Source organism: Biomphalaria glabrata, chromosome 4 (genome assembly GCF_947242115.1).
Source record: "Biomphalaria glabrata chromosome 4, xgBioGlab47.1, whole genome shotgun sequence".
In the NCBI taxonomy this organism is placed as follows: Eukaryota; Metazoa; Mollusca; class Gastropoda; family Planorbidae; genus Biomphalaria; species Biomphalaria glabrata.
In genome coordinates this window covers 54,926,516-54,950,451 of record NC_074714.1, presented here as the reverse complement: position 1 = coordinate 54,950,451, position 23,936 = coordinate 54,926,516, and the positions used below count along the sequence as shown (strand labels likewise).

General features: G+C 39.0%; 1 protein-coding gene across 1 annotated transcript; it reads right to left on the bottom strand.

Annotated features, from left to right (window-relative positions):
- Window positions 1-646: 646 nt before the first annotated feature.
- Window positions 647-22,151, bottom strand: LOC106063339 (uncharacterized). The gene is made up of 11 exons (XM_056027880.1): window positions 22,046-22,151; window positions 20,845-21,046; window positions 17,845-17,896; window positions 15,796-15,960; window positions 14,434-14,540; window positions 12,558-12,711; window positions 9,858-10,033; window positions 8,362-8,448; window positions 6,781-6,853; window positions 4,246-4,611; window positions 647-1,762 (listed from the first exon to the last, which is right to left on the bottom strand). The coding sequence occupies exons 2-11, from the start codon at window positions 20,980-20,982 to the stop codon at window positions 1,740-1,742; spliced, it is 1,341 nt and encodes a 446-aa protein (XP_055883855.1). The 5' UTR covers window positions 20,983-21,046; window positions 22,046-22,151; the 3' UTR covers window positions 647-1,739.
- Between the last annotated feature and the right edge of the window lie 1,785 nt (window positions 22,152-23,936).

Below are 23,936 nucleotides of genomic sequence, written 5' to 3'. Positions count from 1 at the left end.
TTCCGTGCGGTGTACACCTTTCTATCCTAACCCATAGCCAGTGGTCACCAGTCCTTCGAGTATGTTGGACCGTTGGGGCAACAAACAAGATCTGTTGAGTGTTGATAGTCTTTCTCCATTCCTCTGTGCCTTGGATATGATCTCTTTCAACGGCAGGCCTGTCCATGTTTGTAAAATGTTTTACATGTTTCGGATGTTCCTTCAGAGTTGAAGATAGTTTACTTCCTAGTCCAAACCTGCCGCAGGACGACGGGGGATGGGAGCGGGCAGGGTTTGAACCGGGGACCATCGATAAATCCGAACGACAGTCCAGCGCGCAAACCGCACGAACAGGTAGCCATCCATGCTCTTACTGTCTGCCTCTTCTTCTTTTTCCTGGTAGGCCTACTGTTCATATTCTTTATGGTAGGACTAATTCGCACAAGTACTCCTTCCTCCATAGTGCAATAAGAGCAAGGAACGGGTTTCTTAAATCAAACTGGAATACCAATGACTTATCAGAGTTTAACACACGATTAGATGAGCGCGTCTATGACTATGACATGATTGTCGTATATATTGAAAGCACGTCTATAATTTATAAGTTTAGAAAAGACAAAAGACAAAGACAGACACACACACATACAACGAAAAAGGCTAAGAAAAATAGAGTTATGCTTCTTTATTTCACATTTAGTAAGTAATTGTCTACAATACTGCGAGATTGAATTCATTTATAAGTTACTTTTGAAAAAAACAAAATCAGTGGTTAGGTCAAGAGCATTCTTGAAGCTTTCAGAAGTTAATACAAAAAATGCAAAGAAAATAAAATTCCCTCCCCTTGCTACTCATAATCTACATAATCATTTACATAAGCAGAAGCACTAGCTCTCTCTCTCTCTCTCTCTCTCTCTCTCTCTCTCTTTCACTCCTTCTCTATCCCCACTCGTCACTCTTTTCTCTCTTCTTTCTCCTTCTCGCTCTTTTTTCCTCTCTCTGACCTTCTCTCCACCTCTCTCTCTCTCTCTCTCTTCGTCTCTTTTCTTTCTCTCTCCCTTTCTCTATATCGTTTCTTTCTCTCTCCCTTTATATCTTTTCTTTCTCTCTCCCTTTCTATATATCTCTCTTTCTCTTTATGTCCATGTCTCCACCTCTCTCTCTCACTCTCTCTCTCTTCATCTCCATTTTCTCCTTTTCTATTTCCCATTCTCTACTCACTCTCTCTCCGCATCTCTTCCACTCTTTATCATTCTTTCTCTCTCAACCCTTCTCTCTTTCCTTCTCTCTCTCTCTCTTCTCTATGTCCTTTTCTTCATCTCTCTCTCCCCGTTTCTCTCTTCTTTCTCTTCCCATTCCCATTTTCTCCCCCCCCCTCCTTCTCTTTCTCTTTCTCTCGCACGAAAAAAAAAGAAAGTCTAATGTGAAAAACAACCCAATATAGTTCCCATGTAACAGAATGTTTCAAACTAAAGTGAACACGGGACAATATACATTGTGGCACTGAACTATATACACATACATTTGAGTGAGAAACATCTTCTCTCACTTTTACTCTAGTATCCGCCTCTCAATCTCTCATTTCTAAAAAAAAAAAAAAAAAATTGATGATCAAATAGTTTTGAGGAATGAAAACACAGAAAGGAACATTCCATATTGAACGTGTCTCCAAAGTTGATTTGATTGTAAACTTGATGAATGCTTGTGTTGACCTGATTGAACCGTTCCTCTTTCGAAGTAATTGTTCTTCTTTGGTACCACCTTTATTGCGGAAGTTTGCCGGATTCTGAAAGGTTGGCGGGAAAATATTAAATATAATAATAATAGATGGTAAAAATAATAATAAATATAAATAACAATGATAACTAAAATAGCAATAACATTTCCTGATAAGCGAGCAGAATAGGAAAGGCAGGGAGCATTTTCCAAAAGGCTGCAGCCTAGTTGGACAAGCCAAGCCATTGGACTCGAGACAAAAATACACCTTCTCAACACAATCGTCATCCCAACAGCAATATATGCATGTGAGACATGGAAGTCATCCGTCAAAATTGAGAGTAGACTAAATGTGTCTCAACAAAAAAGGCTGAGACGGATTTTGGGAGTCAGTTGCACAGATCGGGTCTCAAACAAGGAAACCCTATGCCGAACAGGGAGTTAGAGAGGTTGTAACAGAGCGTCGCATGAGGTTTGCGGGACATGTTCTCCGACGAAATGAAATACGCATACCAAGAGTTGCGATGACATGGAGGCCAATACGAGGAAAGCGCAAACAGGGACGTCCTCGTATAACATAGCGCCACACCTTCACGGAGGACCTCAGAACAATAAAATGATAAAATGACTACGATGAATTTTGTTTCCCTTTAACAAAACTCGACCCTGGTAGTGCCAGAGAAGGAATACTCATTTGTTTCTAACATAGTAATAATAATATAAATTTAAAGAGGTTCTAACTAAGGCAAAAGACAGGAATGGAGAAAGAAGGTCGGCAAGTCTTGATGGTGCCCCAACGGTCCAATAGACTAAGTGATAGGTAAAGGTAATTAATACTTAAAAAATAATAATAAGGGCGGTTGGTCATTGTGCTGGCCACAAGACACAGTCGTAAACAGATGACCTTTAAATTATCTACCCAGTCAGATCACAAGGTCTGAAAGGGACACATTTAACCACCATTCGCTGGTAAATAACGGGAGTGTTCTGTAATTAAGATTAGCGAGAATATAGAGGGAGAACACATTGTACAGAATTTTAGCACGTTTGAATTAAATAGTCTGTTTCAATATTTTAGTAACTAATTACTACCTTTGCTTCATTTCCGGTGTCACATTCATTTTGTATATTTATTTTTAGTGTGTATTTGCATTTTGATTATCACACTTGTATATAGGTACCTCCAAGATCTGGGTGCTCTAGTTTAGCATTCGGGGATCTCAAATATAAGTTTTTCTCCACTTATATAGATTTTTTTTTACAATTACAAACATCTCATACCTGATAATACGTAATAACTTTCATTTCTGATCAACGCCCTTTTCATTCCACACTCTTCTCTTTCAAAATGCTCTTGAGATCAATGTCCAAGTAAAAATCCTGTTTAGATATCTCTTGAGACCTTGATGCGTACATTACGTAACAGTTACACAGATCTAGTTATAAATACCCAGCTCTTGCAGCGCTGGTTAGTAACCAAAGATGAATAACTTAGCGTACTCACTTTTCGATTTAGGAACACTCCTGTCGGTCACAGCGAAGAGAATCACGAGATCTAGTTATAAATACCCAGCTCTTGCAGCGCTGGTTAGTAACCAAGATGAATAACTTAGCGTACTCACTTTTCGATTTAGGAACACTCCTGTCGGTCACAGCGAAGAGAATCACGAGATCTAGTTATAAATACCCAGCTCTTGCAGCGCTGGTTAGTAACCAAGATGAATAACTTAGCGTACTCACTTTTCGATTTAGGAACACTCCTGTCGCTCACAGCAAAGAGAATCACGAGATCTAGTTATAAATACCCAGCTCTTGCAGCGCTGGTTAGTAACCAAAGATGAATAACTTAGCGTACTCACTTTTCGATTTAGGAACACTCCTGTCGGTCACAGCGAAGAGAATCACGAGATCTAGTTATAAATACCCAGCTCTTGCAGCGCTGGTTAGTAACCAAAGATGAATAACTTAGCGTACTCACTTTTCGATTTAGGAACACTCCTGTCGCTCACAGCAAAGAGAATCACGAGATCTAGTTATAAATACCCAGCTCTTGCAGCGCTGGTTAGTAACCAAAGATGAATAACTTAGCGTACTCACTTTTCGATTTAGGAACACTCCTGTCGGTCACAGCGAAGAGAATCACGAGATCTAGTTATAAATACCCAGCTCTTGCAGCGCTGGTTAGTAACCAAAGATGAATAACTTAGCGTACTCACTTTTCGATTTAGGAACACTCCTGTCGGTCACAGCGAAGAGAATCACGAGATCTAGTTATAAATACCCAGCTCTTGCAGCGCTGGTTAGTAACCAAAGATGAATAACTTAGCGTACTCACTTTTCGATTTAGGAACACTCCTGTCGGTCACAGCGAAGAGAATCACGAGATCTAGTTATAAATACCCAGCTCTTGCAGCGCTGGTTAGTAACCAAGATGAATAACTCACTTTTCGATTTAGGAACACTCCTGTCGCTCACAGCAAAGAGAATCACGAGATCTAGTTATAAATACCCAGCTCTTGCAGCGCTGGTTAGTAACCAAGATGAATAACTCACTTTTCGTTTTAGGAACACTCCTGTCGCTCACAGCGAAGAGAATCACGAGAGCTGTAAATAGACTGGCAGCAATGGCGCCTCCGATGAGACCCCACGTGACATTCTTCTTGGTCTCCATTTTGCGCTCCTCACCGCTAGCTACCTGCGCAAAGTCGTCGTCTAGAAAGGGGCCGGTGTCCTCGGTGGAACCAGCAGAAGACACGGCTTTGCTATGTTTGGATGGCTCTTCCTCTCTATCAATAGCGTCTTGGTAACCCGTGGCGGTGTTATCGAAGATCTGTGATGTAGTTAAGGGCGATCCGGTCCAGGTAGAGCTTACAGATGGCGTCGGTTGTGTGCTGGTACTATCGGTCCTTGCTTGGGATACTTAGAGAGAATAGATGACATTTATCTGGTTAAATAATTGTTTATAAGATAAAAAATATAATTAACAGACGTAAACGATAAGAGTAACACGTCCTACGCCAGGGGTTCACAATCTGTGGCTCGCGACCCATTTTGGGGTGGAATGACGATTTGCAAGGGTCGCCTATGACCCATAGTGGAATTTTTAATTTTTTTTTTTTGTCTAAAAAGAAATTTGACAATGTAAAAAAAATTCATTGGAAGTTACTATTTTGTTTACCAGCATTGTCATTCGATGATAAATGTTACAAATAATTGAATCAGAATTATTTCAACCATTTTTATCGTCACTGCAATAACGTCTAGTTGTAACGGTTTCAATGACTGTCCATCAAACGGCGCGGCAAAATGCATTGTTGAGCCATTGCAGGATCAGAGGTACTGATTTTATGATGAAGATTTACCCACGTTAGTAAAAAAAGTTCACCCGTTTATTACCCAGTAATATGCCATCTAATTTTTATTGTGGATTATTATCTTTATAATGGAACAACCCATTGAACTGGATCTTTATAACATTAGCGAAACACTGATAGCTTTACGGTTGGGGGGGGTCGCCTCATAGTGAGAAATAGTAAAAAGGGGTCGGGGAAGTAAAAAGGTTGAGAATCGCTGCCCTAAGCGTATTCATGTGTGAATAGTGTCGTGCGTGTTAAATAAAGTCTTAAACTTTACTGAGTCATTTGTTTTTTTGGCTGATACAGGCAACCCAAACTGTCACAGCAGCCCTACGATAAACGTCAAGGGACAGGTGAAAGAGAGACGTCATAACCTGTAACCTGTGGGCGGCTTAGACCAATAGCTCGTTGCCACGTCGCAGATACTCTAGAAACGTCATAACCTTTGGGCAGTTAAGACCAATAGCTCCTTGCCTCGTCGCAGATCTGATGTCAGATCTGCGACATGGCAACGAGCTATTGGCTTACACCTAGAGCTTTCGTCATAGATGGCCTCACCACTGACCATCGACGTGACAATCTGTGGGCTGCAGAGAAAAAAATAGTACATTGCCACGTGGTACAGGTCTGTGACGTGGCAACACGCTATTGGTCTAAACTGCCTACAGGTTGCGACGTCGTAGGTCCGTGTCCAGGCCTACTAATATAACGATAGGTCTCGACTGCAGAGCAAAAAACGAATTCACAATTTTGTTGTGACACTTTTTTTTCACCAAATTTATGTGCGCTGGGCATGACAATACTACAGTCAGAAGGCATTCAAAAGTCCAACTAAGCTTTTACCAACTAACCTTTTACCAACTAACCTTTTATCAACTAACCTTTTATCAACTAACCTTTTATCAACTAACCTTTTATCAACTAACCTTTTACCAACTAACCTTTTACCAACTAACCTTTTATCAACTAACCTTTTATCAATTAACCTTTTACCAACTAACCTTTTATCAACTAACCTTTACCAACTAACCTTTTATCAACTAACCTTTTACCAACTAACCTTTTATCAACTAACCTTTTATCAACCAACCTTTTATCAACTAACCTTTTACCAACTAACTAACCTTTTATCAACTAACCTTTTATCAACTAACCTTTTACCAACTAACCTTTTATCAACTAACCTTTACCAACTAACCTTTTATCAACTAACCTTTTACCAACTAACCTTTTATCAACTAACCTTTTACCAACTAACCTTTTATCAACTAACCTTTTATCAACTAACCTTTTACCAACTAACCTTTTACCAACTAACCTTTTACCAACTAACCTTTTATCAACTAACCTTTTATCAACCAACCTTTTATCAACTAACCTTTTACCAACTAACTAACCTTTTATCAACTAACCTTTTATCAACTAACCTTTTACCAACTAACCTTTTATCAACTAACCTTTACCAACTAACCTTTTATCAACTAACCTTTTACCAACTAACCTTTTATCAACTAACCTTTTACCAACTAACCTTTTATCAACTAACCTTTTATCAACTAACCTTTTACCAACTAACCTTTTACCAACTAACCTTTTACCAACTAACCTTTTACCAACTAACCTTTTACCAACTAACCTTTTACCAACTAACCTTTTAACAACTAACCTTTTAACAACTAACCTTTTAACAACTAACCTTTACAATCATTACTTCAGTAGTGTGTTGACTTACCCACTTCATTGGCCAAGGTGTACACTGCAAAAGTTCTATTACACTGAGAGTTCACGCAGTTCCTAGCAGAAATCTGAGGAGCGAATTGACCAAGATTTTCCTAAGCCAAACACTAGTAAATAGCCACAATGTGTCCTACTGTAGGTGTGACAAACTGACCGTGTCCTACTGTAGGTGTGACAAACTGACTGTGTCCTACTGCATGTGTGACAAACTGACTGTGTCCTACTGTAGGTGTGACAAACTGACTGTGTCCTACTGTAGGTGTGACAAACTGATTGTGTCCTACTGTAGGTGTGACAAACTGATTGTGTCCTACTGTAGGTGTGACAAACTGACCGTGTCCTACTGCATGTGTGACAAACTGACTGTGTCCTACTGCATCTGTGACCTAATGATTGTGTCCTACTGTAGGTGTGACAAACTGACTGTGTCCTACTGTATGTGTGACAAACTGACTGTGTCCTACTGTATGTGTGACCTAATGATTGTGTCCTGATGTATGTATGACCTACTTATTGTGACCTGATGTATGCGTGACCTACTTATTGTGTCCTGATGTGTGTGTGACCTACTTATTGTGACCTGATGTATGTGTGACCTACTTATTGTGACCTGATGTGTGTGTGACCTACTTATTGTGACCTGATGTATGTGTGACCTACTTAGTGTGACCTGATGTATGTATGACCTACTTATTGTGACCACATGTATGTGTGACCTACTTAGTGTGACCTGATGTGTGTGACCTACTTATTGTGACCACATGTATGTGTGACCTACTTAGTGTGACCTGATGTGTGTGACCTACTTATTGTGTCATGATGTATGTGTGACCTAATTATTGTGACCTGATGTATGTGTGACCTACTTATTGTGTCCTGATGTATGTGTGACCTACTTATTATGTCCTGATGTATGTGTGACCTACTTATTGTGACCTGATGTATGTGTGACCTACTTATTGTGTCCTGATGTATGTGTGACCTAATTATTGTGACCTGATGTATGTGTGACCTTCTGATTGTGTGTCCTACCTTATGTGTAACCCACTGAATGTCCTACTGTACGTAGGACCGATTGGCTGTGTTTTTTTCAATTGAAAAAAAAAACGGTTTTACGGAAATCATGAATTCGTTTAGGAATCATGGACGATCTCAATCTTTTAGGCTCGGCGACCCCTTTTTACACCCCCCCCCCAACTCTGCCGCGACCCCCCCCCCCCCCCCAGCACAGACACACAGCAATAGAAGAATGGACAAAAACAATCCATTTTTTCGATGGTCTTAGGCGACCCCTGTAAAATCGTCAATCGACCCCCCAAAGGTGTCGCGACCCACAGGTTGAGAACCACTGATCTACGGCTACATTCAATGATGATGATTTCCCTTCATCCTGGAAGGCATCAACGAGCCCAGATCTTAAAACTCATAGAAGACTCCTAGTCACACTCGGAAGAAACTGCAGGACTTTTACCAGTGATCGATCTTTATAGAAAGCTTGGCGCCCAAAGCACTGATCGGCGCTGGGGGACCTAGGTCTAAGTAAGTAAACCAAAAAGAAAAAAAAAGTGTTACTGACCTGAACTAATACTAGCTGCACTAGCTCCAACTGCGATAGATACATAATGTTACAACTCTGTTCGTCCTCAGAAGTGATACAACTGTCCTATAAAAGACATTTTAAAATCCCATAAGACATGTTCAGATTCTGAGTACACCCCTTCTTGCCCTGCCTCCGGCCCTCAAAAAAAAAAAAAAACATTCAGTGGCGTAGCTACGGTGGGGGAGGAGGAGGGAGAATTTGACAACCCCCCCCCCCCCCGGGACCCCAAATAATGGAAAAAAAAATTATCTACGCTCCTGAACACAAGCAAGTTACTTAAACGTATAAAATTACTCAGTCCACTAGTGATAACAGGCTGTCTGGTTGTGTGGTATGGGTTCTGGACTATCGTTCGATGGTCTTGCTGGTCCCGGGTTCAAACCCAGCCTGACACCATTTCCCACCATTCCCATCATTCCCCACCGCCCTAGGGGAAGCATGAACATGTGAAACAATATTTTTTACATCTATATTGCAGATTATGTAAAGGTCATCTGTTTCTATGGCCGACGGTTAACGAGAATGTCATGTGGCCAGGACAACGACCAATCACGTTTACTTTCCCCCAACCAAATTTCAGGTAGCCATTAAAGTTGGGTGGACTCAGGTACCCATTCAAGTTGGGTGGACTCAGGTACCCATTAAAGTTGGGTGGACTCAGGTACCCATTAAAGTTGGGTGGACTCAGGTAGCCATAAAAGTTGGGTGGACTCAGGTAGCCATTAAAGTTGGGTGGACTCAGGTACCCATTAAAGTTGGGTGGACTAAGGTAGCCATTAAAGTTGGGTGGACTCAGGTACCCATTAAAGTTGGGTGGACTCAGGTAGCCATTAAAGTTGGGTGGACTCAGGTACCCATTAAAGTTGGGTGGACTCAGGTACCAATTAAAGTTGGGTGGACTCAGGTAGCCATAAAAGTTGGGTGGACTCAGGTAGCCATATAAGTTGGGTGGACCAAGGTATCCATTAAAGTTGGGTGGACTCAGGTACCCATTAAAGTTGGGTGGACTCAGGTAGCCATTAAAGTTGGGTGGACTCAGGTAGCCATTAAAGTTGGGTGGACTCAGGTACCCATTAAAGTTGGGTGGACTCAGGTACCCATTAAAGTTGGGTGGACTAAGGTAGCCATTAAAGTTGGGTGGACTCAGGTACCCATTAAAGTTGGGTGGACTCAGGTAGCCATTTAAGTTGGGTGGACTCAGGTAGCCACTAAAGTTGGGGTGGACTCAGGTAGCCATTAAAGTTGGGTGGACCCAGGTAGCCATTTAAGTTGGGTGGACTCAGGTAGCCATTTAAGTTGTGTGGACTCAGGTAGCCATTAAAGTTGGGTGGACTCATGTACCCATTAAAGTTGGGTGGACTCAGAGGCCCCATAAAAATCTCTTAATTCAAAATCCAAGTCTTCACTACACTTCGTTTAAGCTTTGCTGGGTTTTTTTAAGTATTTTTTAAAACGCTTTTGTTGTTACTTACATTAATTTTGTATACCATTTGCTCTCTGGTAACATTGTCTCCTAGATGTTTCTCAATATGGATGTCGTACGTACGATCGGGGACGAAATCCTTATTTTCTGTAAACTTCATTTCCAGCAACGCGTTCTTCATACGTAGGACAACATTGGGGCTCCAGTTGACTATCTGGGAGTCATCTTTAAGAAAATAGCAAAAATAACAAAATACAAAACAAGGAAATTAAAAAATATTAATCGGAGATTCGCTCGGACAAATTTAAACAAATGCTCCTTCTTCCCTAGTGTTATTAGAGCATCTAATGGGTTGCCTGAGTAAGCCATGAAAACCAGTGCTTGCAGAATTTAGGTCATTGGTTAACTAGCATGACTAGATGCATGTCTCGTAGGACGTAATCATCTTCTTTTTTTGAAGTAACGTCTGTATTATATAAGAAGATAATAAGATAATAAATTACGTAACATTCTGTTTGGGGCACACAGACGGATATCACTTGTGTAATTTTAATTGAAGCTTTCAAAACAAGAAAAACATTTAAAATACTTTTTTCAAAGGCAGTACCTCCTTTATGCAACTTTATACAGCTTTATGCAACTTTAGACAACTTTATGCAACTTTATACAACTTTATGCAACTTTATACAACTTTATGCAACTTTATACAACTTTATACAACTTTACACAATTTTATACAACTTTATACAATTTTATGCAACTTTATACAACTTTATACAACTTTACACAGCTTTATACAACTTTACACAACTTTATACAGCTTTACATAACTTTATAGAACTTTACACAACTTAACACAACTTTAGACAACTTTAGACAACTTTACATAACTTTATACAACTTTACATAACTTTATACAACTTTACATAACTTTATACAACTTTACATAACTTTACACGTTTTTATATGCTTGCAAGTCTTGGACGCTGAATGCAGAGTTAGAGAGGAGGATCCTAGCAATGGAATTGAGATGCTACAGAAGGATCCTAGGTATCACATTCAAAGACCACATAGCAAACCAAGAGATTAGAGACAAGATTACAGCATGCGATTAGACCCCAAGATGACCTTCAGGGAACAGTACCAGGAAAAAGAAGAAGAGGCAGACAGAGAAAGCGATGGGAGGACAACATAAAAGAATGGACAGGCCTGCAATTGAAAGAGCTTCTAACTAAGGCAAAAGACAGAGAGGAATGGAGAAAGACGGTCGACGAATCTAGCATGGTGCCCCAACGGTCCAATAGACTGAGGGACAGGTAAAGGTCAGGTATTATCCGTATCACAAGAAAGACTACACCTATTACCAGAGGCTATCGCGACATAACCAACGTCTAATTGTTCGCCTCAGAACCGGACACAACATTATATGTTCCAGAAGCTAAAAATTGGGACTAGCGAAATCCGCCCCTGTCAAGTGCCGACAGAGAATGCTGACCATGTCCTTCAAAAATGCTTTTTTTTTATCAAAGGGGCCCAACAAGACACTGGCCACAAAACACCCCAATACAAAGAAAACTATATGGAGAGCTCGCTGATTTGGAAACCACTGCGCAGTTCATCTCTTATATTAATCTAGTCATCTAAACGCTCCAACATGGTAATGAGAACGAGGAAGAAGAAGAGGAACAAATTAATGAGAACGAGGAAGAAGAAGATTGACAATTTAATGAGAACTAGGAAGAATAAGATGGACAATTTAATGAGAACTAGGAAGAAGAAAATGGACAATTTAATGAGAACTAGGAAGAAGAAGATGGACAATTTAATGAGAACTAGGAAGAAGAAGATTGACAATTTAATGAGAACTAGGAAGAAGAAGATGATGGACAAATTAATGAGAACTAGGAAGAAGAAGATGATGGACAAATTAATGAGAACTAGGAAGAAGAAGATGATGGACAAATTAAGGAGAACTAGGAAGAAGAAGAAGATGGACAAATTAATGAGAACTAAGAAGAAGAAGATGGACAAATAATGAGAACTAGGAAGAAGAAGATGAGCAAATTAATGAGAACTAGGAAGAAGAAGAAGATGAGCTAATTAACGAGAACGAGGAAGAAGAAGATGAACAAATTAATGAGAACTAGGAAGAAGAAGAAGATGTACAAATAATGAGAACTAGGAAGAAGAAGATGAGCAAATTAATGAGAACTAGGAAGAAGAAGAAGATGAGCAAATTAATGAGAACGAGGAAGAAGAAGATGAACAAATTAATGAGAACTAGGAAGAAGAAAAAGATGAGCAAATTAATGAGAACGATGAAGAAGAAGATGACCAGAAATAATGACGCAAACTATTCCATCGTCGTCGATTCAAAACTAGGAAAAAGGGATACCCACATACACACATACGCACACATACACACATAGATACGCACATACACAGACACACACACAGCGCTATTCCTTCTATTGTGTCATTAGTTCAAGGCCATGTTTTAGGGGCGTCACGTTTACGTCGGCCATCTTTCTCTTTCGCTGTTAGCAGAAGTCCAATAATCTAACTGCTTACATCAGTGTTTCCCAAACTGTGTTCCGCTTAACCGTAGTGTTCCTGGAGGCGTTCCGTGTAACTACTGGAACAATTAACTAACAAAATAAGCAAAGTGTTTCTCAAAATATTCAGAATGTGCGAAGTGTTCCGTTAAGGAAAAAGCTTGGGAAACACTGTCTTAGATGATATTACTCACTTCCGCCGGATGTTATCAGTGAGCCAGTGAATACTTTTGGGAAAAACGTCCCAGGCAGGAATGGCTTTTCGTTTGGCGCCGGTATGCTGACGACATTCACCGTGTATTGTGTGGTATGGTTCAGCACCACTTGGAAGTCATGGGATAAAGTCATCTATTTTGGTAAAAAAAAAAATTTTAAAAAAATATTACAAGCATGGCGCATCTTATTAAGAAGTAAAAGTAACCATTTCAGACAATGCGATTAGGAAGCAGATGATGTTAAAAGTTATCTGTTTCTATGACCGACAGTTCACGAGGGTGTCGGGATGGCTGCCTGGTCGTGCGGTATGCGCACTGGACTGTCGTTCGTTGGTTTCCATGGTAACGGATTCAACCCCTGCCATCTGTAATCCCCATCGTCGTGTGGGGAGAATCGGGGTAGGATGGTAATTATCTTCAAATCTGAAAAAATGTTCGAAATGTGTAAAAGATTTTTACAATTATATCTTCTGTGACCAGTACAATGATGCTATGGAGTGTGAAAGTGTATCCATGGTGACGGTGGGAAGAGGTTAGCGATTGGTTGTGAATGATGCAAGATAAGCGTCATTGTCGTCATCGGTCTTAGGTAGGACAGACGTCTCCAGAACGCCAGGCTGAAAAGACGTGTTATTGTAGCGAGTTTGATTTGGTTAAAAGTACCATTTTATATTATTACTAAAGACTACAACATTTTTTTTTTTCATTTTATCTCAAGATTATTTTGTCTATATTGTAATAAAAGCTCTATACAGTTTTGTTCACAATGAAGTTATTCCATATATTTTAAATTTTAAAAGTTATAATGTAATACGCCTACAGTTTGGCGCTACAAGTCAACGGCCGTCCACAACAAATGACCACCTGGCGTTCTGGAGACGTCTGTCCAAGGATTCTATCCAAGGCAAAATACATAGAGAAATGGAGAAAGACGGTGGACAGATCTTGTGTGGTGCGGTCAACATGCTGAGGGGTAGGTGAAAGTAAACAACGGACATTAACGCAGTGGCTCTCACATTTTAGAGTTCTATTCTTCTGATTGTCTTAGGCGACCTCTGGCAAATCGTCATTGGACCCCGAAGAGTGTTGCGACTGTAACGGATGCATGTGTGATCAAATGTAACTGAAGTATTTCTAAAGATGATTATGTATCCTAGATGCATGCGTACCTTGTTGAGTGTATTATAGTTGCAAGTTCGGTACATAACATCCACCACAACAGTAACAGGTATCACAGACTCAATGACCAAGACGACTCAAGGTGAACTTCAAACAAACGTTTATTACAGAATGGGCCACAGTCTAGTCTGTCACTATAAAACGATGTTATCCCCTCAAGAGTCTAGCAGTAACTGATTTTCTACAAGTCAATCTTCACCTCTAACCCCAAAGTCTATGTCGTCATTCTAAAATATACTGTCAGTACATTAAAGTGCGCCACCCAACTAACTAAACTAGCTATCTAACAGTTCCTCTGTCAGTACATTAAAGTGCGCCACCCAACTAACTAAACTAGCTATCTAATAGTTCCTCTGTCAGTACATTAAAGTGCGCCACCCAACTAACTAAACTAGCTATCTAACAGTTCCTCTGTCAGTACATTAAAGTGCGCCACCCAACTAACTAAACTAGCTATCTAACAGTTCCTCTGTCAGTACATTAAAGTGCGCCACCCAACTATCTAAACTAGCTATCTAACAGTTCCTCTGTCAGTACATTAAAGTGCGCCACCCAACTATCTAAACTAGCTATCTAACAGTTCCTCTGTCAGTACATTAAAGTGCGCCACCCAACTAACTAAACTAGCTATCTAACATGACACACAGTTTGAGAATGGTAGGTTAAAAACACTCACGTTGTGAGGAGGATTTGTGTAATTCTCAGACAACAGGGCCACATAGCAGTCCACTACCGTCTCTGTATTCTCTAAGTAGACCATAAATCCTTTCGGGTTGTTTACGTCTGCCGGGCATGAATAAAAATGTGGAATGCATGAATTAACGAATCAAACATAAATAAATTACTTGAAACCTAGAACAGTGATTATGATCTACCAACGTAGAGCCATGGAATTTTTTCAAATTTAGAAGTGCGTAAAAAAAATGTTTACTACATATATGTATTATAACAGTTTTCATTTAAACATAGAAATGCAATTATTATATACCAAGCTAAAGTTTTTTGCATGTAAATTTTCCCACTTCTAAAAGTACACACATTTTTTTTAATGAATACAATAAATGAAAGAAAAAATTTTCCCGTCACGAAACTTAGACGTCAAAGTCATTTGTTTAAAAATAGCTTTTTTTTTTTAGCTTATCTTATATAATACAGACGTTACTTCAAAAAAGAAGATGATTACGTCCTACGCGTCATGCATTTAGTCATGCATATTAACCAATGACTTAAATTCTGCCAAGTCACTGGTTTTCCTGTGTTTATCATCGTAGTGTTTTCAAGCTTTGGAATTAATGTTTTGCATTTATTTAAAAAGTATTTCTGCCTGAGTTACTTTAAATTAGTATCTCCGGCATTACGATGTTGTTTGAGTGATCAGATATACTTCTGTAATCACACACAATTACATCACAATGTCAATCATAAACTATGCAATCCCATCTTATGATCTACACAAACCCATAGTCACACTCCGTCAGAACAGCAAATAAAAAAAATAAAATTATGCATGTCTGGAAATTGTGCTTCCTCGTTAGTGCTGGCTCACATGCTGTAAGATCTTTTGAAGCAGTGATGCTCAACTTTATTCGGTCGGCGGGCCATTTTAATTTCCGAGGCCACATTAACAAAAAGTTTAAAAAAAAAAAAAGGAAATAGACAATGAACCATTTTTTATTAAAAAACCCATGAATCTAGCTAGTACTTACATTAATTTATGGGTTTCATAAAGCTGTTGAATGTTATGTTCTTTAAAAAAAGACACACTTTCTTTATAAAACAAATGCGTTGGCCTATTATCGTTACCAATCTATTTACCATCCCCTAGGGGAGGATGTTTTATTCAAACTTTTTTTTTGTGTGTGGAGAGGGATTTTCTACACTTTGTGCCAACGTTATGGTGGGCCGGATTGAATCACCTCGCGGGACGGATTTGGTCCGCGGACCGTATTTTGGGCATCACTTTTTTAAAGCCAAATTCCTTTTCCAGTCTAAAATGGCGTAAACTCATTTTTTCATTTAAAAAAAAAAAATGACTCACTTTTTGTAGGATATTCCCACCAGAGTTTAACATACATGTATTTGCTTGTTTTGTTCTCAAAAGTGACTCGGACATTCTCAGGTTCATCTGCTTCTTCTTGACCCGCTTCAGCGACCTCGGCTGGCAAATCCGTTAAATCCCAGCTCGACACAAAGGAAGAACAGCCTACGAGGTAAAGTTAGGACATTAAAACACAGCTAGTATCAACATTTCTCGAATAACCAAGTAAATCGAGACCAGTTTTAGGACTTTATTTTGTGGCATTTTACTTCTTGAGAGACGATCTTTTCTTTTTTTTTTTTTTTTGGCTGCTTTTCATTTCACTTAAGCAGTGTTTCCCAACCTGCGTTTAGCGGGGACCCTAGTGTTCCGCGAGACCTGAATAGATGTTCCACAAACTAATGGAATTATTAACTATTTCACTTAAGCAGTGCTTCCCAACCTGTGTTTAGCGGGGACCCTAGTGTTCCGCGAGACCTGAATAGATGTTCCACAAACTAATGGAATTATTAACTATTTCACTTAAGCAGTGTTTCCCAACCTGTGTTTAGCGGGGACCCTAGTGTTCCGCGAGACCTGAATAGATGTTCCACAAACTTATGGAATTATTAAGCCACCACTTGAATTGATCTCTCTAAAAAAAAATGTGTTCCGCTAAATACTCAGAATGTGCGATGCGTTTCATTGAAAGAAAAGTTTGGGAACCACTGCACTAAAGAGCCAGATCCTCGATAGTATACATCTACGACCACAAATTGGGCTTCTACTTACTGACTGTGTCTACGCCATCTGCCATCAAGAACCTTTTTTTTTCTTATTTTGTTCTTGCCCTCCCTGTGCCTCTATCTATTGGACAGTGTACAGAAAACATGCAAAGAAACCGAACCACTTCTATGTCTAAGAAAAATACTGAATGTCAAATGGCAAGAAAAAATACCAGACACTGGGATCGGCCTGAAAGCGGGCCTGCAAAGTATCCTGTATTTTTAATTTTAGGTGCCTCTGAATCCTCCCAGCTCTACCTGACATTAGTTTGGGAAACGTCAAGGCGGTTGGTCGTTGTGCTGGCCACATGAGACCCTCGCAAACCGTGGGTCACAGAAACAGACGACCCTTACATCACCTGCCCCGTAGATCGCAAGGTCTATAAGTGCAGGGCCGGCTTAAGGCATAGGCAAACTAGGCAGCCTAGGGCCTCCGATTGGCGGAGGCTTCACACAAGACTCAATTTTTTTAAGAGATAAAAAAAGCGTGAATCTAGTTCCCAATGTTATTGTTGTAGCACATTACGTTTTTAATAACTTAGGTAATTTTGTTGTTTCGCTGTTTATTTATTTATTTTCCCATTTAATTTTGGGCCACCTAATTCACTTCGACTAGGGTCTCCAATCATCCAAGGCTATTCCACTATTCTAAGTGGAATACCTAAGCGCTTGGCTGCTTCACAATGAATCTAGTGAGATCTTATTGGAATGAGTCTCTGGATGAGTCTAGGATCTCCATGGTTGCGTGACATTTGCATGAGAACGCAAACGGAAGAAAGGTGTTATGCTAGCTACACGATATCCTAGCTGATTGTTGACCTCAGAGACAACTCGACGCTCTAGTGCGAGACTTCGTAGTAAAACTCTTGGTCTTGGGTTCGAATCTTAGTGAAGACTGGGATTTTAAATTTTCGATATCTTTCGGACGCCCAACTCTAATAGGTACATGACATTAATTGGGATAAAATTAAAGGCGTAGGATCGTTGTGCTGGCCACATGACACCCTCGTTAACCTTGGCCCATAGATACAGATGACCATTACTTATCCGCCATGTAAGTTGCAAGGTCCTAAAGAGGTAACATTGCGTTACTTTACTTTGTACTTTATCTGCTACGATTCGACTGCCACTATCTTTGGGGGAAACATCTGCACATAGAGGCAGTGGCATACCGCGGGTGGTAGGTGCATGGGGCGGCAGTCCTCTCAGCCATCACCCTGTCAGGGTGCTAGGTCGTAAAGGGAATTTCTGTTGTGCTGTAAAACGCTACAAATTGTCAACTCACCTTCTTTAGTGAACTTGTCATCAATGAAATTTTGGTCAGTTATTTCGGTTTGCTGAAAATACAAAATCAGTTATTTCCCTTTCTGAAAGTACAAAATCAGTTATTTCCCTTTCTAAAAATACAAAATCAGTTATTTCTCTTTCTGAAAATACAAAATCAGTTCTTTCCCTTTCTGAAAGTACAAAATCAGTTATTTCCCTTTCTGAAAGTACAAAATCAGTTATTTCTCTTTCTGAAAATACAAAATCAGTTCTTTCCCTTTCTGAAAGTACAAAATCAGTTATTTCCCTTTCTGAAAGTACAAAATCAGTTATTTCTCTTTCTGAAAAATACAAAATCAATTATTTCCCTTTCTACAAAAAACAAAATCAGTTATTTCCCTTTCTGTTCCCTTTTCTGAAAATACAAAATGTCTTTTAAACCTGAAATATTTTATAAAGCAGCACAGTGTGGTTTAAAAAAAAAACAACAAAACAACCAACAATCAATTTTCCGATCTCCAGAGATATAAAATCGAATTGAAAATTGAAAATCTGAAACTCCGGCAAGTAGCTATAGATAGCAAGCGATTTTCATTACTATTGTTTGATGTTTCTGGCACTAAGAAGTGTTGTTAGATTGTGTATTTTAAAAATTAATCATTTGTGTGTGTGTGTGTGTGCGTTTTTTAACAATTGAAGTAAATAACCTAACTACCTCAAAGCATGGAAGAAATAACACAATACAAGGTAATAACAATAGATGCTTTACTGAGGAAAAGGATGTGATAAGATGATGGACGGAATACTGCTCAGAGTTGTAGAACTTTGAAATCTCAGGGAAAATCCAGAGCTACTAAATTTCCCGGCAGTATTCAACATCGACGGATATCCAATTCTTCGATTGGAAGTAGGATCAGCAGTGAAAGCCCTAGAAAGGGGATAATCAGTTGGAGTTGACAACATTCCTGGTGAACTGGCGGGAGGAGAAGCCATGATAAACCAGGATGGCTGCCTGGTCGTGCGGTTTGTACGCTGGACTGTCATTCAGATTCATCGATGGTCCCGGGTTCAAACCCTGCCCGCTCCCATCCTCCGTCGTCCTGCGGGAGGTTTGGACTAGGAAATAATTATCTTCAACTCTGAAGGAACATCCGAAACATATAAAACAAAACAAAACAAAACCCACTTTAAAAATATACAAGATATGGCAGTCGGAAAATGTCCCAAAATCTTGGACTAATCACTCATCATCACTCTTGCAAAGAAAGGCAAATTACAACTTCTGCACCACCAGCCCCATAAGCCATCCCAGCAGAGTCCTGTTAAAAATTATATTAAACGATAAAACCGATAGCAGCCAAAATTATATCAGTAGAACACAGGGGCGTAGCTAGGAACTTTCAATCATTTGGGGGCCCGGGGGGGGGGGCTTGACCTCTTTGGGGGACCCCTGCATTTTGCGTAATATCTAATATTTCAAATTCTCCCTCCCCTCCTCCCTCACCCTAGCTACGCCACTGGAAGAACAAGGTCGGAGCACAATAGAAGGCTAGGTAGGCTACTCAGTGAGACATACCTTCAACACATAAAAAAAACAAAAAAATAAAAACTTTGAATCTTATTCATAGTAGTGAAGTTACACAGACAAATACTTTCCAATATTTTAAATAATTTTATTATAAATGATTAGCCATCACAGAATCCCTATATTGACAAAATTATTTAAAAATCAAACAAAGCATTAGGATTTATTTAAAGAAGTTTATACGAATCAAGAATATAAAACAGAAATGTTTTTGACCTTAGGTCAATAGTAGGCTACCTACACTCAGCCTGTGACGCCTCAACTCACGAAAACTTAATGAAACCAGAACACACGCAAAATATCCCCGGCTTAATTATGTGCAGTGCTTCCCTATCCCCTGTAAGACACTTAGTTAGTATTGTTAGATATTTAGTTAGTATAGACACGCACCATAGTTGACGGACTTTGAACGCGGCATTTAGTGATGTCACGGCGTAGTGGGCTATAGTCCATTGATGTCATTATTGGTCAGTAGGTGTTAGGAATTCAAGGGGACAACTTCGTATTACCGACAGAGACTGGACTGTGGCTTTTTCAAAATTAAATTTCATACAAGTTTATAACGGTATGGACTTAGTTCTTTAACCTTGTTACATGTGTAGCATCTGATACACCCGTATAAAAAAACCCAGACATCTCCAGAGTAATCTGCCGAAATCAGACAGCCATCAACTACAAGGGCAAGGCCTATCACCCCCCCCCCCCAAGCTGGCTAAGGAGGGTGAAAACTTATTATTTTCGGTTAGGAGGGTTTCACTAGTAAATAAATATGTGAATCACTGGGTTAAAGATGGTTAACCCACACAAAGCATTAGGATTTATTAAAAGAAATTTCTATAAATCAAATAAGAACATAAAACTAAAATGTTATTTAACCTTGGTTAGGCCAATAATAGAATATGCATCCTCCGTTTGGAACCCCTCAACTCAAGAAAACATTAAGAAACTGGAACAGACACAAAATAGAGCAGTGCGATTCATAACAAACGAATATTCACATTTGACTAGAGTAACACCTTTAGTAAAATCACTAAATTTAGAAAGCCTTCAGGATAGAAGGCTCAAAAGTAAAGTAGCAATCATACATAAAACACTGAACCATAATCTTCAAATACAAAAAAAACAAAATCTAATAAAATACTCTGAAAGACACAAAGATAAAGGCACATTCCTCGTCCCATATGCTAGGACAAATTTGTACAAACACTCCTTCTTCCCTAGTGCTATTAGAGCATGGAATGGGATGCCTGAGCTAGCCAGGAAAACCAGTGACTTGGCAGAATTTAAGTCATTGGTTAATATGCATGACTAAATGCATGACGCGTAGGACGTAATCATCTTCTTTTTTGAAGTAACGTCTGTATTATATAAGATAAGATAACATAGTGATACTTTCGTAGCTATGATTGAGATTTAAAAAAAAAGTATACAGACCGTTGCATTGGTTTTGTTGGGAGTTTGTTCAGTTGCCGGCATAGTAGTCTGTTCATCGTCTCCAAGAGTACTTGACCAAAAGAGAAGGGACATCACCGCCATGAGACAATGAAGTAGGCTTAGGTGCTTGGTAGACATTTCTTAAAGATGGTTTGAGGCCTCGATCTAGCTCTGTCAAGCCAACCTCCTTATGACGCTGGTCCTAATCAAGAAAGATTGTTTTTATATGATCACGACCTAAAAAGTTTATTATGAAAAGTCCTGGCCTCAATTTGTGTATCTGATATATTAATATGGCATCCAGAGCCGGCTTTACAAATTGCGTGGCCCAATTTAACGGAGGCTTGCGAGGCCCCTCTTCTATTTTTTTAAAAAAATAACAACTATTACTATTAATTAGAACATTTTATCAATATGTATTATATAACAAAGCCAAGGGCGCCAGTGGGTTAGTAAAAGTTACGCCAACCCTACGATACACTAAATATGTTAACCCTCTAAATCCTACATCTTTAAAAAGCCTGTGACAAGAGCCACGACTGGTAATGATAAGCTTAATGTAAACTGATGCTCTGGTGGCGTGGGGCCTAATTTGGAGCAATCGGTCAAATCGGCTTAAGACCGGCCCTGATGGCAGCTTTGAAGCATAGTTGCTGGATTTCAAAATTAAAACAATTAAAATATATTTTACAATCCCTTAAAAAAAAGCTAATATTAAGTCTAATTGTATCAATTAGTTTGGATCAGTCATGCAATTAACTTTATCGGCACTCGGTTTTGTTTTTTTTGACACATCAGCAGCGTGGAAAGGTTGGAAATGTTGTGTGGGCGACTTTGTTCATACCGTAGGCTCATAGCTAATGCCCAGGCAGTAATGATTAATCGAAATTCTATGAGATAATCCATACTCGCCTTGCGACTGAAGAAGGCCTTGATATAATGATAAATGCTTAGTCCAAGTTTATTATAGTTTATACTTATTTATAGAAATCTCTAATACTAATATTAGATCTATTACTTTACTAGTCACTAGATGATAGTTACGATAGTAGATCTACTGATCTAGATCTAGTCTAGTAAGTGTTCTCTTAGGCCCCTTTTGAGTTACCCATATTACGTTGGTGTTAATTGCTGTGTAATTGTCACAGGTAATTAAAAACAAGATGTTTAGATTGTAAATACATGTTTGTATTTAATTAACCTTTCCAAAGGCTCCATAGTAGATCTACTGATCTAGATCTAGTCTAGTAAGTGTTCTCTTAGGCCCCTTTTGAGTTACCCATATTACGTTGGTGTTAATTGCTGTGTAATTGTCACAGGTAATTAAAAACAAGATGTTTAGATTGTAAATACATGTTTGTATTTAATTAACCTTTCCAAAGGCTCCATAGTAGATCTACTGATCTAGATCTAGTCTAGTAAGTGTTCTCTTAGGCCCCTTTTGAGTTACCCATATTACGTTGGTGTTAATTGCTGTGTAATTGTCACAGGTAATTAAAAACAAGATGTTTAGATTGTAAATACATGTTTGTATTTAATTAACCTTTCCAAAGGCTCCATAGTAGATCTACTGATCTAGATCTAGTCTAGTAAGTGTTCTCTTAGGCCCCTTTTGAGTTACCCATATTACGTTGGTGTTAATTGCTGTGTAATTGTCACAGGTAATTAAAAACAAGATGTTTAGATTGTAAATACATGTTTGTATTTAATTAACCTTTCCAAAGGCTCCATAGTAGATCTACTGATCTAGATCTAGTCTAGTAAGTGTTCTCTTAGGCCCCTTTTGAGTTACCCATATTACGTTGGTGTTAATTGCTGTGTAATTGTCACAGGTAATTAAAAACAAGATGTTTAGATTGTAAATACATGTTTGTCTTTAATTAACCTTTCCAAAGGCTCCATAGTAGATCTACTGATCTAGATCTAGTCTAGTAAGTGTTCTCTTAGGCCCCTTTTGAGTTACCCATATTACGTTGGTGTTAATTGCTGTGTAATTGTCACAGGTAATTAAAAACAAGATGTTTAGATTGTAAATAAATGTTTGTCTTTAATAAATCTTTCCAAAGGCTCCACATTCGAGTTAGACATCTCCCTCGCTCAAATGTTCAATGCTAGCATCTAGGCGACCATTAGGCAATCCGTTCACTACGCAGATATACAAGAGAGAGTGCGGGAAAATCCGATTACAGTCGTACTTTGAAGTTAAAAATAACCATAATATAAATGATACTAGAAAGTGCCAGAGAATGAATATAAGTTCGTTTTTTTCACATAATTATAATAAGCTATCTCGCAAACCCCCGTGTGAAATACTCATAGCACTGCATTCATCCTTAATCTTCGGAATCGAAGGCATTGCCATTATTAAAAAGCTATCCATAGTCTTCGGGGCTCGCAAAGACCTTCCTTCAGGGAACAGTACCAGGAAAAAGAAGAAGAGGCAGCTATGGGAAGACAATATAAAAGAATTGACGTGCCTGCCATTGGGCAGTACTGCTGCAGACATGCCACATCCATATTGCTTGTCAAAGGGACAGTACTGCAGCAGACATGCCACATCCATATTGGTTGTCAAAGGGGCAGTACTGCAGCAGACATACCACTTCAATAGAAAATTTCTAAGTGGTTACCGTTAAAGAGACTACAATGAATTTTTTTTTCCCTTTAACGAAGCTCGACCCTGGCAGAACCAGAGAATGAAAACTTATTCCTTTCAATAATAATTATTATTGTCCTGTCATTATATCAACCGAGGGGATAATGACAACTGACCTCACAGATATCTTCAATGCCTTTGGATAGGTAAAGGTAAACTATCAAAGCCCTTAGGATAGGGATAGAAAAAGGTAAAATATCAAACTCAGTAGAGGATATAATCAGAGGCATTTAATCTTTAAGGCAATTTGTCATATTGTTAACAGCATACCTGGCATGGCATCCACTGATCGAATGTCCGAAATTATATGATATTTGATATTTTGGATTATCTTATCTTATAAAATACAGACGTTACTTCAAAAAAGAAGATGGGACGAGGAATATACCTCTATCTTTGTGTCTTTCTGAGTAGTTTATAAAATTTTGTTTTTGTA